The following is a 13,365-nucleotide window of genomic DNA, read 5'->3' as shown; positions in this document are numbered from 1 at the left end:
GCCCAACGATAGAATTTTTTAATCTATATATTCTATTCGATCTCACTCGCGACTCTTTAGTCATATTGTTGTTTGATCTCAAACTATTGGAAATGTGGTACATGTGTTGAAATGAACGATTAAGATGACCTGTGTATCAATACGGGCCGTGCACCGAATAAATTTCGGTATTATACGTGTGAAATAGATGAGCCCAAAGCCCAATTATCCAAAGCAAGGACGCAAAACGACATGGTAGGATTGATATTTACCAGGGGGTACGTGGGTCATCTCCGTTTCTACATAAAAGGCACAAGCAGGTCTTTCGTATCCGTGTCCCCGCTTATCCCTGAATCTTTCACTCCAAATCTCATATCCAACGCTCATCAGGTACTCACTTCACGCTTCTCTGTCTCTATATTTTCCATTCTCTTGATCATCCTCCTCTACTTAGTTTCGCCGCGATCTACATGTTTTAATCAACAATTGCTCTAGTTCTGAGAAAAAAATGGAGAGATTCCTGTTGCCTTTTGAGCTCCGATCCGTCGTAATATGCTACAAAACGAATCGGTTGTTCAATCTAGTATTCTAACTGTGTAGAATCACTTGAATGGTTTCAGTTTGGTTATTAGATTGATTGTCGTTGTTGGTTTTAGTTTTGGGATGAATCTTTTTACTCGGTTAGAGATCTAGTTACGATGTCGACTGTAATATTATAACGATTCTAGAATCAAGAGGCTGAAAGAAAAATTTGATCTGAGAAATCGTGTGTTGATGTGCTATTAGCATGTAAGTGTTGATTGTATAAATAATGTATAATTTGGTAGTAAGGGAGTTTACCTTTGTTGGGTTTTAATCAAGTATCGTAATATGCCGTATTTTTTCCCCAGAAAACATGGCATCCGCATCGAACAGGGGTCAAGGTGGAATCCAACAATTGCTTGCTGCAGAGCAGGAAGCTCAGCATATCGTCAATGCTGCCAGAAATGGTGAGTTTTGTTTCTTGTCCTTGTTTGTTGATGAGGTATGAGTTATGTATATGTCAATATATGCAGGTATTATCATGTGATCCTCTGCTGTGAGTGTGTGTAGTTTCAAATTCTGATTGTCTTGTTGATCGATTAGAGGGTGTAGAAGTTGTGTGGAAGGTTGTATTTATTGGAAATTACTTTCTTGTTGCAAGAGATGCTCTTTTGTTCTCCATGAGTTTATAACTTTATATCAAGATACGAGAGTCTGGATGTATAAGATTTTTGGTTAAGTGAATTATATATAAAGATCAGAGAGTCTGGATGTATAAGAATTTTGGTTAAGTGAATTATTTCCTAGGCTCCTAGCCAGCCCCTAGCTTACTGCTAGAGTACTAGAACCTTTACTTGTGGTTATGCAGTCATGTTATGGTGTTACCCTTCTTTTTTGAAGGGTCTCTAGATGGGACACATAAATCCAATATTTTGAGTTGTTTTCTAATTGCTTTGGTGTTTGGTTGTCTTCTGCTAGCAAAACTCGCTAGGCTGAAACAAGCCAAAGATGAGGCGGAAAAGGAGATTGCTGATTACCGTGCCCAAGTGGAGCGTGAATTTCAGAAGAAAGTTGCAGCGGTATGTATATGTTGGTGAAAGCAGTATATTGTTTGTTCATTAGGTCTTCATGGCTTTAGCGATTCCGATATCTATGAGCTTTGAGGCATTTGCTAGCATCATTCATCCATGCAGTTGTATTGGATCGTGGGACAAAATTTGGATGCCATGTCATCCATGCACAATGTGGGTGACTGATGTTGGCAAGACCACATATTCTCGAGTGTTTTCCAGACTTCTCTTTATTGACAATATTAATTTTGCCACTTCTTTCCTTGTTGGTGACTGAGCAGAGCAGTGGAGATTCTGGGGCTAATGTGAAGCGCCTTGAAGTGGAAACTGATGAAAAGATCAAACACCTCTCAACAGAGGGTTCAAGGATATCAGGTGATGTTGTCCAGATGCTTCTGAAGCATGTGACAACAGTGAGAAATTGATCTCGTAGATGGTACAGTTGTAACTTCGAGCTCCCTCAAGTATTGTATTCTTTTGCTTTCCTGATTCATCCTGGTCTGTGGACTTGTACTGTTACTTTACATCTTGGTATTCACTATTTGATATGTTGTGGCGTATTTTCCCGTGCAACTGCTTAATTATGTCTCCTATTTAAAAAGAATAATATTGCAAAGATTGTTACGCCAGTATGGTTGAACTTTGTATCAGTTTCATCTTGTTTTAGTTGTGGGATTAAGGATTCATTTGGTGTACTGGCGCAGTCATGATCATGAGACTGTTCTTAGTTTTTACATAGTGGGTTGCAATTTTCATTATTTTTCGATGCACGTCTTGTCTCTGAAGTACTAGAATCCCTTTGGCGACATTTTGAGGATCGAATTCTCTCTCCCAGATTGTCAATCTGCTAAGAAACCCTCTATCTTACACGCCTCAGTAACATGTGTGCCTTCTATGGAGCTCACAAGAGAATGTTTTCGCAACAGGGTATTTCGATTTTCCAAGTTCAACTGCAGCTCCAAAGCCAAAGATGCTGGTGAGTCTCATTTTAGAACAAGGTAGTAAATCTATTTTGAAACTTGAGAGCTAAATTTCTCTGAGTTGGTGTCCAAACTCATGCAGTTTTACAGGGTAAAATGGTAAACGAAGCGGGTGAATTTCATTCTTGTCCAAACTTTGAGTGAATGACGTAGTAGACCCATTCTCCAAGCAAGAGCCAAAAATACCCTGAGCTCTGATCTCGTGAATCATACATGCAATCATTCTATAAGGTGACGTGAAATGGTGGCTGGCTGCAGTTACATATGCAAAAACAGTGGAGCTAGTTCAGCAAAACAACTAGTGTCCCATTCTTTCCTGACAAGTGACAATGCGGGGAATCTATAGCCAAAATGACCAAGCTGGATTCACTCATACATGAAACTATACCCTCGTTCGAGTTTTCTAATAGAAAATGAAGTATGTTCTTGGGAAAGAGAAGAAAATTGGCTCTGATTTCACTTCGAAAGTAGAGAAACTAGTCAGTGGTGGGAATATGGTCACCATCTCACCGATCAATCTCCTTCCCAATGGAATAAGCACATTTCTGATTCTGTTAATCTTAATTGAAGGCTTTGGCTTTGAATTAAGGCGCATAACCATAGAAAACAACAATCCACATAGATCATACACTAATTTAATCCAACATTAAGATTGAGCTAAGTGTGCGAACAAAGAAAATCCAAGATGAGGTGCAGGTACATCTTCATCCACGGCAGACCACATGGGAAAGATGGGTGTGATACAAATAACTGGGTCCCTTTTCATGTTCGCAACCAAGGCATCCCATCCTCTCCATGCCCTTCATTTTCTTGAAATCAAATCATCGAGTTGGTGCGATTTGGTTTAGATTTTAATTCAGATTCATGTATTATTAATTTGGATGTTTCGGTAGCCACTTTATATCATTAACTGAAAGTAGAACGTAACTGAAAGTAGGGAACAATGCGCAAACAATCCTTTACGTCTCACTCAATATGCATTTTGATACCTCAGAATTCATGCTTCAAAGTTCAAACTTATCATAACGATATATGGGTTTCAAATATGACCTAATATACACGACCCCTATCCTATCAAGTAACATACTTTGGTTATAATATGACCGATTTATTGAGTGAAATTTCAGGCACTGCTTGAAACGTAAGGTACCAAAGTACATAACTAAGTGATTGATTGCACATTTTCCCCTTAAAAATCAGATTAAAAAATAAGAATGAAAATGATGTAACCCTTGATCCTCTTGTCTTCTATAGTCTGGATCTTGCTGCCTCAAGACTGTGACAAAAAGGGTCATGAGAGTCGAGAGTGGCCAAACTTAAGGGACAGGGACAATTGCATAGTGAACATGATTGCATGCCATTATACACTTGAACCATTTTATTACATTGAACTGGATTTTGAGATGGACCAGAAGATCTATAAGAAGACCCCCACAGATTATCTTTCGTGTGTACCCAACCAGATGGGATTTTGTAGCAATAAGATATCAAATGAGACAGTTTCTATTGGTTATTTTAGGGGGTTTGGGGTTTTGACTGAGAAAGCTTATTTAGGACCCTGTTGTTGAAGAAGGAGGTCATTTTGACCAGTCATTTTTTTTTTAAGGTTTGAGAAATCCAAACTGAGAACAGACAAGTGTGACCTAGCAACCACGTGAGATATGAAATCCCGGTTGAGCATTTCTAGGACAATTGGCTGCAAATGTACTAGGCTACTAGCACACAAGTTGCGGTTTTGAAAACCTGTTTGTGTAAATTTGATCATCAAAGGCTAAAATGACTGGTGCTATAAAAGCGGATCGTGCTTTGTCGACTTGGGACGGTAGAGGAATAATTATTCTGTGTACTTGAAATAATACGTAACACTGTCATGTGATATACCGATTTAATTATATTATTTATAATACGGTAAAAATATATGCGGTGAAAGAAAAATAATTTATTTAAATATGAATAACTAATGATAAACAACCATAATAAAAAATATATCAATAATATTAAATGAGTACGTCACGTAGACTATGTACCATGTACATATAATAATTTTTCATAATGGGAGGTGACACTTTTGCTACTGAAACTCAATAAGCTCGGGTGCTAGGCCGTCGTTTCGGTTTGGTTAGGTAGTCAGTTTGACCTGTTCCTCACAAAATGTGAGTTACGAATCGTTTATTCGTTCTTACAAAGCATATCTGGTCATAAGATAATATAATTGCAAAGAAATTGCAACATCTTATTACAATTTACTCGTTGAGAACCCTAGTAGATTTGGGGGGAATTGATGCGAATCTAAATAATATATAATCTTTTTCACGTCAAAATTAAGTGACATTATTAGATGAAAGATGATATGCTCCAAATAATGTATGTATTTATGTCAACTTACATGAATATCTTTAGTTATGCGACATGCCACTTTTATAATAGAGTGCGTGACCAATCTCATGGATTCGAGAAACTGCTCTATATTCACAGCTGTCGTATCTGAATCAACTTGCAAAAATCATTTTAATGCCTTTTTCATAATTGTGTAACTATCAATCTATGGCAAGATGGAAGTTCCTTCCTTTAATCCTTACTATAACACTGACTTAAAGTTTACTGGCATTTTTATTTTAGGTATTTGGGTTCTCCAAAACTATGAAAACTAGTAGCACTGAGTTTAGAAAGTTTACAAAATGGCAGCAAAGTGCTATCGATCATACATTCATACCAAATCAAACCAATTTTCTAACTATGATGATCTAGTGGCACCATCCAAATCTCTTTTGGGATCACTAGATCTAATTCCTCCTTTCTCATTGGTACAAGTTAGAGGAATGTGCTCTCACTCGGATCCACCATTTTATCCGGAAAGAATATGATTTTGAAGTTCCATTCATACTCACTGGTCCTGCACGATTCTAGTATTTAGGTACGGAAGAGCTTCAACGAATATTCATATACAAAGTTATCTTAGAGTACAAGTGGAGCACGTTAATGTAAATGGACTCTTACAAAACATAGCAATTAGGACGTAAATGATTCTGCGGTTTTGTGCAACACGAAAATTCTTCCCTTCACTGGGTGAAGGTTCATTTTCAGCAAACTACTGCCGTCGCAGCACTATAGCCACTAGTTTGAGTCAATTGTTGGTTTTGACTAAAGAATTTGGAGCGTGTAATACACACTCTGTTAAAAGAAAGAAAAAGTGAATGTTCAGAGAGTGAATAGAAGAAGCTCTGAATGTGTTTAGCTATTCATAGAATCATAGTGAAGCAATATCAAATTATCATAATCAGCAAGTCAACTTAAGCTTAATAATAAAAGCCTCTAGTGAATTAGATTTGTATTGCTTATTGATGAGTAGATTATGTCACAACCATGGAAGTTAATGTTACATTACGAATAGATATAAAAGATAATCGAACAGTGGATTATATGTATGTGATGATGCATTTAGATATTGAAATGCTAGCAACGCGTATCTAACATGGTGAATTAGATGTCATTACTGACAATCTTGATATACACTGATTCATACAAGTAAAGTTTTGCATTGACATGGTAATATAATTTTCATCAAATTAAAGTACATGTCTCTAAAGAATAGAATTCAAGTATATTATATATGAAGATGACAACTACAATATAAAAAAAACAAACAGTTGGCACACAATTGTTTCCGGCACTAAATTTTGAAATATGCAACTAATATGAATTTCAAAAATAAATGCAAACACAATAATTCTGCAATACGTATAAGACACACATATATATTGAAAGTACATAATTTACGCAAGTTATACATATATTATCGCGAGAATCTAAAAACGAACACCAACATGAGAAATCTGAAGAATCGGGGATGCTTCAAATAATCAAGAACATAACACATTAACAAATAGTTCAATCATAGAAGTAATGGAGTTCAATAGTCAAACCCTTCACCCTCCCCCCGTCCAGCCAAGCTGAACTTCCCCCACTTGTTTGAACCATGTGGCGGACTGTAATCCTCGTTTAACGCTAACACGGTGAGAAGCATCACCTCCGAATCCAATCCGATCAAACCTTGCAGTAAACAAAACGAAGCAGACATTATTAGCACTAGTTTTCCTCCCCGCGCGTCGCGTGTGCGCAAAACAAATGTATACTAAAATAGTGCTCGCGCATGTATATTTTATTTTTGGGATTGAAACTACTTCGCAATTGGTTTGGGAAAAATTGCTCTTTGTATGAGTTTGTCTCGTGCTCTGACAGTTTCAGAAGATCGTGTGTTAAAGCCATCTCCTTCTACTCTCCTACGGTTTCATTGATTTTTTTTTTAATTTTTTTTCATCATGTTATCCCTTATACGCATTAAATCTTTAAATTTATTCTATCTTGTAGCATGACTATTTTCAAGACTATTTTCAAGAATTTAAAATTTTAGTGAACCTGTGTCAAAAAATTTAGTGAACCTGTTCGACACGAAACAAATGAAAGATTCTCATTATAATAGCCGAGATTACAATACACGAACAAGTTGCAAGTAGCTCCGGTCCTGGACGGTCCACCCAAAACTGTAAAAATGGCTGCGACACCCACGTTCTTTCGTCGTCACCATCCTCACACTCAGACCACTTCAACTTCAGCAAAACCAGCAGCATCCGAAATACCAATCCCGATCCCAACATGCAAAAGCCTCACCTTTATACCAGTTCATTTCATCACTGATCCAATCCCTACCAAACCATGCAAACCCACCAAACCGTTTCTGGGTTCTCTCAGTTTGTACTACTCTTTGTTCTTCTGCTTCTGTTGCTCAGAACTGCATCTGGGTTTGGATCAATGGGGCCGATATCGGCGTCCTTTGGTGAAAGTGGCTTCTTCTGCGCCATAGATGCTAGCGGAGAGCAGGAGGTGGTCTGTTGGGGCAAGAACAGCTCGGCGTCGACGCCGTCATCCTCTTCTTTGCCTACTTCGGCGTCTTTCAGCAACATTCCGTCGATGGCTGCTCTCTCCGGCGGTGAGGGTTTTCTCTGCGGCATTTTATCCAACACTTCTCAGGCGTATTGCTGGAGCTCCATTGCCCCAGGTACAGATCTAGTACCACCCAATTTCAAGAGCACTGCTTATTCTCATATTGCCGCCGGGAAGCGCCACGTCTGTGCCATCAGAGGCTCTTATTATTCTGATCACGATTTGGGTACAGTCGATTGTTGGGAGATCGTTGAGACTGGGAATGGTACTCTGAGTTCAAAACAGAGTACTCTGTTTTATGACCAGTCAATAAGCAATCTTGTTTTCAAGAGGGTTGTTTCTGGTGAAGGGTTTAGCTGTGGCGGGATTAGAGAAGGAGGGCTTGTTTGCTGGGGACCCAACTCTGCAAACATAGGTGTCTCTGGTGTGCTAGACAATTTCACAGCTTTAGCTTCAGGGAAGGCTTCACTATGTGGGATTTCAGATACTGGTAAGGTTCACTGTTGGGGTGATGCTGATTTGTTAGCTGGTCATCCTAATGACAGCCAATACGTGGCGTTGGCCGCCGGGGCTCGCCATTCTTGTGGGATTAGAGAAGATAATCATGGAGTTGAGTGTTGGGGGATTTTTAACTCTTCTTTGGTTCCTAAAGGTCCAGGGTTTGTTGCAATTGCTTCGTCCGATTTTACTACTTGTGGGATTAGGGAGGATGATCTGGTGTTGTCTTGTTGGGCTTCTAATGCAACTTCCTCCCAGAAACCTGAGTATGATCCTCCATTGGAGTTGTGTAGTCCAGGTCTTTGTAGTCCTGGTTTTTGTGGAGTGGGGAAGTTTGCGTTCAATGCTAGTGTTCTTAATGAGGTTGATTTGACAAGCTTGTGTGTTCGAAAAGATCTAACGATGTGTTCACCTTGCGGGTCGAATTGTTCGGAAGGATACTTCTTGTCGAGTTCATGTACTGAACACGCTGATAGGGTGTGCACAGCTTGCTCTCTTTGCCAAAACAGCACTTGTTGGAGTATTTGTGGGCTTCAAGCATCTCCAGAGATGAAGAAGAAGCTTTGGCATCATATTAAGAGATTGGTGTTCATATTCGGGTCTTGTGCTTTAGGTTTCTTGTTGGTGTTAATCAGTTGGTGCTTTCTTCCCCGTTTAACCACTTCTCGAAAGGAAGAAGGTAACAAGCAGCAGTCCAAGTCTTGCACTGGGAAGTCAGAGTTGGAAGCAGACACTAAAGAAGATTCAGAAGCTCCTCTATCCGTTGTTCCATGTCCTGGCATGGCTCAAGTGTTCAGACTATCGGAACTTAAAGACGCAACCAACGGGTTCAAGGAGTTCAATGAGCTTGGTAGGGGAAGCTACGGCTTTGTTTACAAAGCTGTTCTAGCAGAAGGGCAGCAGGTTGCAGTCAAGAGGGCAAATGCTGCTACTATAATTCACACCAACGGTAGGGACTTTGAAATGGAATTAGAAGTTCTTTGCAAAATCCGACACTGTAATATTGTGAACTTGTTAGGTTACTGCTCAGAGATGGGGGAGAGGCTACTTGTATACGAGTACATGCCCCATGGTACACTTTATGATCATCTCCATGGCGGCCTTTCTCCTCTAAACTGGGGCTTCAGGTTGAAAATTGCAATGCAGGCTGCAAAGGGGCTCGAGTACCTTCACAAGGAATTTGTCCCTCCCATTGTCCACCGCGATGTCAAGACCTCAAATATTCTTCTAGATTCTGAATGGGGTGCAAGAATTGCAGATTTCGGGCTCCTTACTTCTAATGACAAGGATCATGGTGGGGATTTGGAAAGTGATGTTTACAACTTTGGGAGAGTACTATTAGAGATTCTCAGTGGAAGGAAAGCTTATGACAGGGATTATGATCCTCCAAGTATAGTTGAGTGGGCATTGCCCTTAATAAAACAGAACAAAGCAGCTGCTATCATCGATCGATATGTAGCTCTTCCGAGAAATGTTGAGCCTTTGCTTAAACTTGCTGATATAGCAGGACTAGCTGTTAAGGAAAAGCCTAATGAGCGTCCTACCATGTCTGATATTGCATCTTGGTTGGAGCACATTGTGAAAGATGGTTTGACCTTGTAGTTTTGGAATCAGGTCGCCGGATATACATCAAACATTGGTCAGTACAGACAGTACTACTTCAGTAAGTTATTTTCTTCCCCCACTGTACATCTCTTATGAGCTTCTTGTAAATTTCGTTGGCTATTCCTTGCTCTTCTTTCTTTGTTTCCCATTATATTTCCCTTAATCCTCACAAAGTGAAGGGATCAATTTTTTTTTGCACAATTCCACATAAAATTTTCTCTTTTATTTTGCCTTCCTTGTAGTGCATGGAAGAGCAGTCTCTACTTGAATTTGAAAGATTATTCCTTTTGCATATTATCTTCTGTACTAGGACTTATTCTGTTAGAATAACACCTTCACTATGAATACCTCATTTCTTTCAGATATCATACTTGCATTTCAACTAAATGCTTGACTATGACCATAACATTTGTTGCTTGTTAACAAGGTGCTATAAGTGACTACTATAGTTCTATTGCCAATTTAGAGATGTGAAAACTACTTCCTCCTCTGAATTGAGAGACCAATTATGTGAATTGCAGTCCCATTTGAGAATTGGAAATCAAATACTCTATGACTAATCACTTTTGGAACAGAAAAACCTAAACTTTATGATGCACTAGAGGACGAAAACTAATGGTAGGACCAAACTGATCCATCCTTTCTCATATTAGCTTTATTTATGCAAAATTGCAAATAGTAGCTAGTTGATTGGTAGATGAGAAAACTAATAATTGGTTTAGAACTTTAGATTCGAGAGGGTTATAGGAGGGCCTGTAGATGAGAAAACTGATCCATCCTTCGTCTTTAATTACTTCACCAGTATTTGGGCTCGATCTCCACCTTGCTTCATCAGTTACTAGTGTCAGTAGTGTGTGTGCAGTTTAGGAACTTGAGAATGTGTAACAACACACAGTTGCAGAAACCTAGGCATTAGTTCATTGTAGTTGTAGGTAACTTGTACACTTGTATTTTGCCAAATACCATCAACAGCAAGAAAGTTAACACCTGTTCATCCCACAACTAATCAAACAATGCAAAGCCAAAAGAAAAAATGGTGGTGTTGAGTTACACTATCTCTGTAAGTTCTCCAACTGGGATCGGATGATCTTATACAGTCAAAGATATCCAACAAAAAGGACCTTGTCTGTTGGCTGAAAAACTGAAATAATCTTCCTGGGACAGCTTGGTTAAGGAAAAACCACACATTATCTCTACGAGGATAACCTGAACTCATCAGATGAAAAGCGTGTTTGAATGGTACTAGCTGCCGATCCCCTAGAGAAAGTGCTGTTGTCACCTGACTGCTGCCGACCCATTTTGATGTTTGTGAAATCGGAAATAAGTCCAGGCTGTGAAATCTGATAATCTTTCATGTCAATCTCACCCGCCAACATCTCAACAGACCTTGTCATTCGTGGCCGGAGTCTTGCCATTTCTTGCACACAAAGAAGGCCTACTTTTAAGAATCGGAGAGCTTCATCTTTGGAGAAATTCATTTGAAGTGTAGGATCAACTAACTGCAGGAGCTTGTCAGCCTTGTAAGATTCCCATGCCTGCAAGTTTACAATGTGGCTTTAATTCTACCATATGATAAAAAGCATAACCAAGTGCGCTCTTATCTATTTACCTTCTGAACCAGAAATTGCTCCCCAAGTTCCATATCAAAATTTACAATGGCGCGGCCACTGACAATCTCCAACAGTAGAACTCCAAAGCTGTAAACATCTGATTTTCGCGTCAAGCGCCCACTAATAGCATATTCTGGAGCAAGATAACCCCTTTTGGATTATTTGGACAAATCCCATTAGCATAGAACAGCATTATATAGATAAATCCAAAGGCAGAAGGTAGACAATGCATCAAGGTAGAAGTAGTGATTCAAACTCACATTGTACCAGCAACCCGAGTACTAATATGAGAATGGTCTTCTCTCAACAGCTTGGATAAGCCGAAATCTCCAACCTTTGGCATGAAGTTTTCATCAAGAAGTATGTTACTCGCCTTAATGTCTCGGTGAAGAATATGAGGGTCAACCTCGAAATGCAGATAGGCAAGTCCACGAGCTATTCCTAATGCCACGTTCCTCCTTAAATCCCAAGTGAATTTCATCCTGTTTTGCTCTCCACCTATTAATCAAGAATACATGACAGCCAAATTTGCGTAGTTAAAGTTTGATTCTTTAGATCATTAAGGCCCAAAAAGATATTACTGAAGCATAGAATTACCTAAAAAAGTGTGTGCAAGACTATTGTTTTTCATGTAATCATAGACCAAATATCTGCCAGCTCCATCAACACAACAACCGTGCAGTTTAACAAGATTTTCATGACTCTGTGACGAAAGTGCAGTCAATTCAGCTATGAACTCCCTTTCTCCTCGCATCGATTCAAGTTCGATGGAGAGCACCTTTATGGCCACAAGAGTACCATCCTTAAGCTTACCCTGTGTAATTTATACCAAAATTAACCCCATATTCATTATATGAAGAATTTGATTTCTAAGCTGCAGGATAAGAGAAAACACCTTAAAAACAGAGCCAAAGCCACCTTCTCCAAGCTTATTTGAAGAACGGAAGCCATTAGTGGCGGACTTCAACTCCTTGCAAGAGAAAATTCTAAACTTCTCTTGATCTGTACCATCTGGGTTTTGTTGGGTACACAAAATTACATTAAACAAATACAAAAGGATATTAAGAAAGCTTTGAAACAGAGAGAAAATCAATAAGAACACAATTCAAGACCAGAACACAGACTAAGTACACCAAACCATTCTTACAACTTACCTCGTCTCAATCTCTGGCTGGCTTCTCCAGCTGAGGAGTGGAAGCAGTTTGTGCAGGGAATTAGAAAATTCATGTACTTAATTGTGGGGTTGTGATGGGAAATTGAAATCTTCAAAAATTGGGGTATAATCTAGAAAAGGGTATGACTTAAGAGAGAACCCAAGAACAAGGAGCTTTGGAACAAGGAGCTTTGGGGAAGGAGAGGTGCATTATATAATTGCCACGGCATTTGACTTCATTGGGATGGGATGCAGTCTTTCCATTCCCAAGTTTGAACTAGTTTTCCATTTGATTTTTATATTTTTTTGCAAGGAGTCACTGCAAGACTGCAACGTACTCGGCCTTTACCTAGCTTCGTGTTTGGTCAGTCAGCCACTTCTGAAACTTTGGTGAAGAGAACTGGTTGAAATTAAGCTTTCAACCGTTTTATAGGTATATAATTATACCATACGTGAAGTAGAGGAAAATCTATGATGATATATTGAGGATATTAATGGTAGACGTAGGTAACTACGTACTATATATATCGGTAGCGGCAAACTTGATTCCGCAATATCATAGGATATTATTGGTAAATAATGTAAATATATGAATACCATCACAGAGGTATAGGACGACTATAGGTCCCATTTGTAACTTCGAGATGTCGAATTAATATAATAATAAAAAATATCATAAATATATATGGTTAAATACGTCTTTTTAAATATTAATGGTTGAGATTACACAATAAATGCATGTTGGTGTATTGAATAATTTTTTTTCCATCTTATTCATGTACAATATATTTTATGATTGAGGTCATGCACAGTGATTTTCGTCATCATTATGGATTCTCAATTTCAAAATAACAGGGTTAAAATTTTGTTTTTACTCTAGCATGTAAATCATTGTTTTTGTGTTATCTTCTTGGTCAATAAAATTTTTTTTTGAATAAAATTAGAGAAATCAGAGATATGTTCACAAAGCACGTAGAGATTAGGGAGAATAACTATTTCAACAAAAA

At 38.7% G+C, this 13,365-nt stretch overlaps 3 protein-coding genes across 3 annotated transcripts; 2 read left to right on the top strand and 1 right to left on the bottom strand.

The window, feature by feature from the left end:
• The first annotated feature begins 271 nt into the window (after positions 1–271).
• LOC126801137 (V-type proton ATPase subunit G1-like) lies at positions 272–2,266 on the top strand. Its single transcript, XM_050528603.1, has 4 exons — positions 272–369; positions 870–968; positions 1,480–1,580; positions 1,853–2,266. Exons 2-4 carry the CDS (start codon positions 875–877, stop codon positions 1,994–1,996), a joined length of 339 nt encoding a protein of 112 aa, XP_050384560.1. The 5' UTR covers positions 272–369; positions 870–874; the 3' UTR covers positions 1,997–2,266.
• A 4,817-nt stretch (positions 2,267–7,083) lies between these two features.
• LOC126801134 (serine/threonine-protein kinase-like protein CCR1) lies at positions 7,084–9,796 on the top strand. The gene has a single exon (XM_050528600.1). It carries the CDS (start codon positions 7,265–7,267, stop codon positions 9,590–9,592), a length of 2,328 nt encoding a protein of 775 aa, XP_050384557.1. The 5' UTR covers positions 7,084–7,264; the 3' UTR covers positions 9,593–9,796.
• An 825-nt stretch (positions 9,797–10,621) lies between these two features.
• Positions 10,622–12,555, bottom strand: LOC126801135 (putative serine/threonine-protein kinase). The gene is made up of 6 exons (XM_050528601.1): positions 12,360–12,555; positions 12,101–12,216; positions 11,803–12,019; positions 11,466–11,703; positions 11,205–11,355; positions 10,622–11,130 (listed from the first exon to the last, which is right to left on the bottom strand). Exons 1-6 carry the CDS (start codon positions 12,430–12,432, stop codon positions 10,789–10,791), a joined length of 1,137 nt encoding a protein of 378 aa, XP_050384558.1. The 5' UTR covers positions 12,433–12,555; the 3' UTR covers positions 10,622–10,788.
• Between the last annotated feature and the right edge of the window lie 810 nt (positions 12,556–13,365).

This window comes from Argentina anserina, chromosome 6 (assembly GCF_933775445.1).
Source record: "Argentina anserina chromosome 6, drPotAnse1.1, whole genome shotgun sequence".
Classification (NCBI taxonomy): domain Eukaryota; kingdom Viridiplantae; phylum Streptophyta; class Magnoliopsida; order Rosales; family Rosaceae; genus Argentina; species Argentina anserina.
This window is presented reverse-complemented; position numbering and strand designations above follow the sequence as displayed.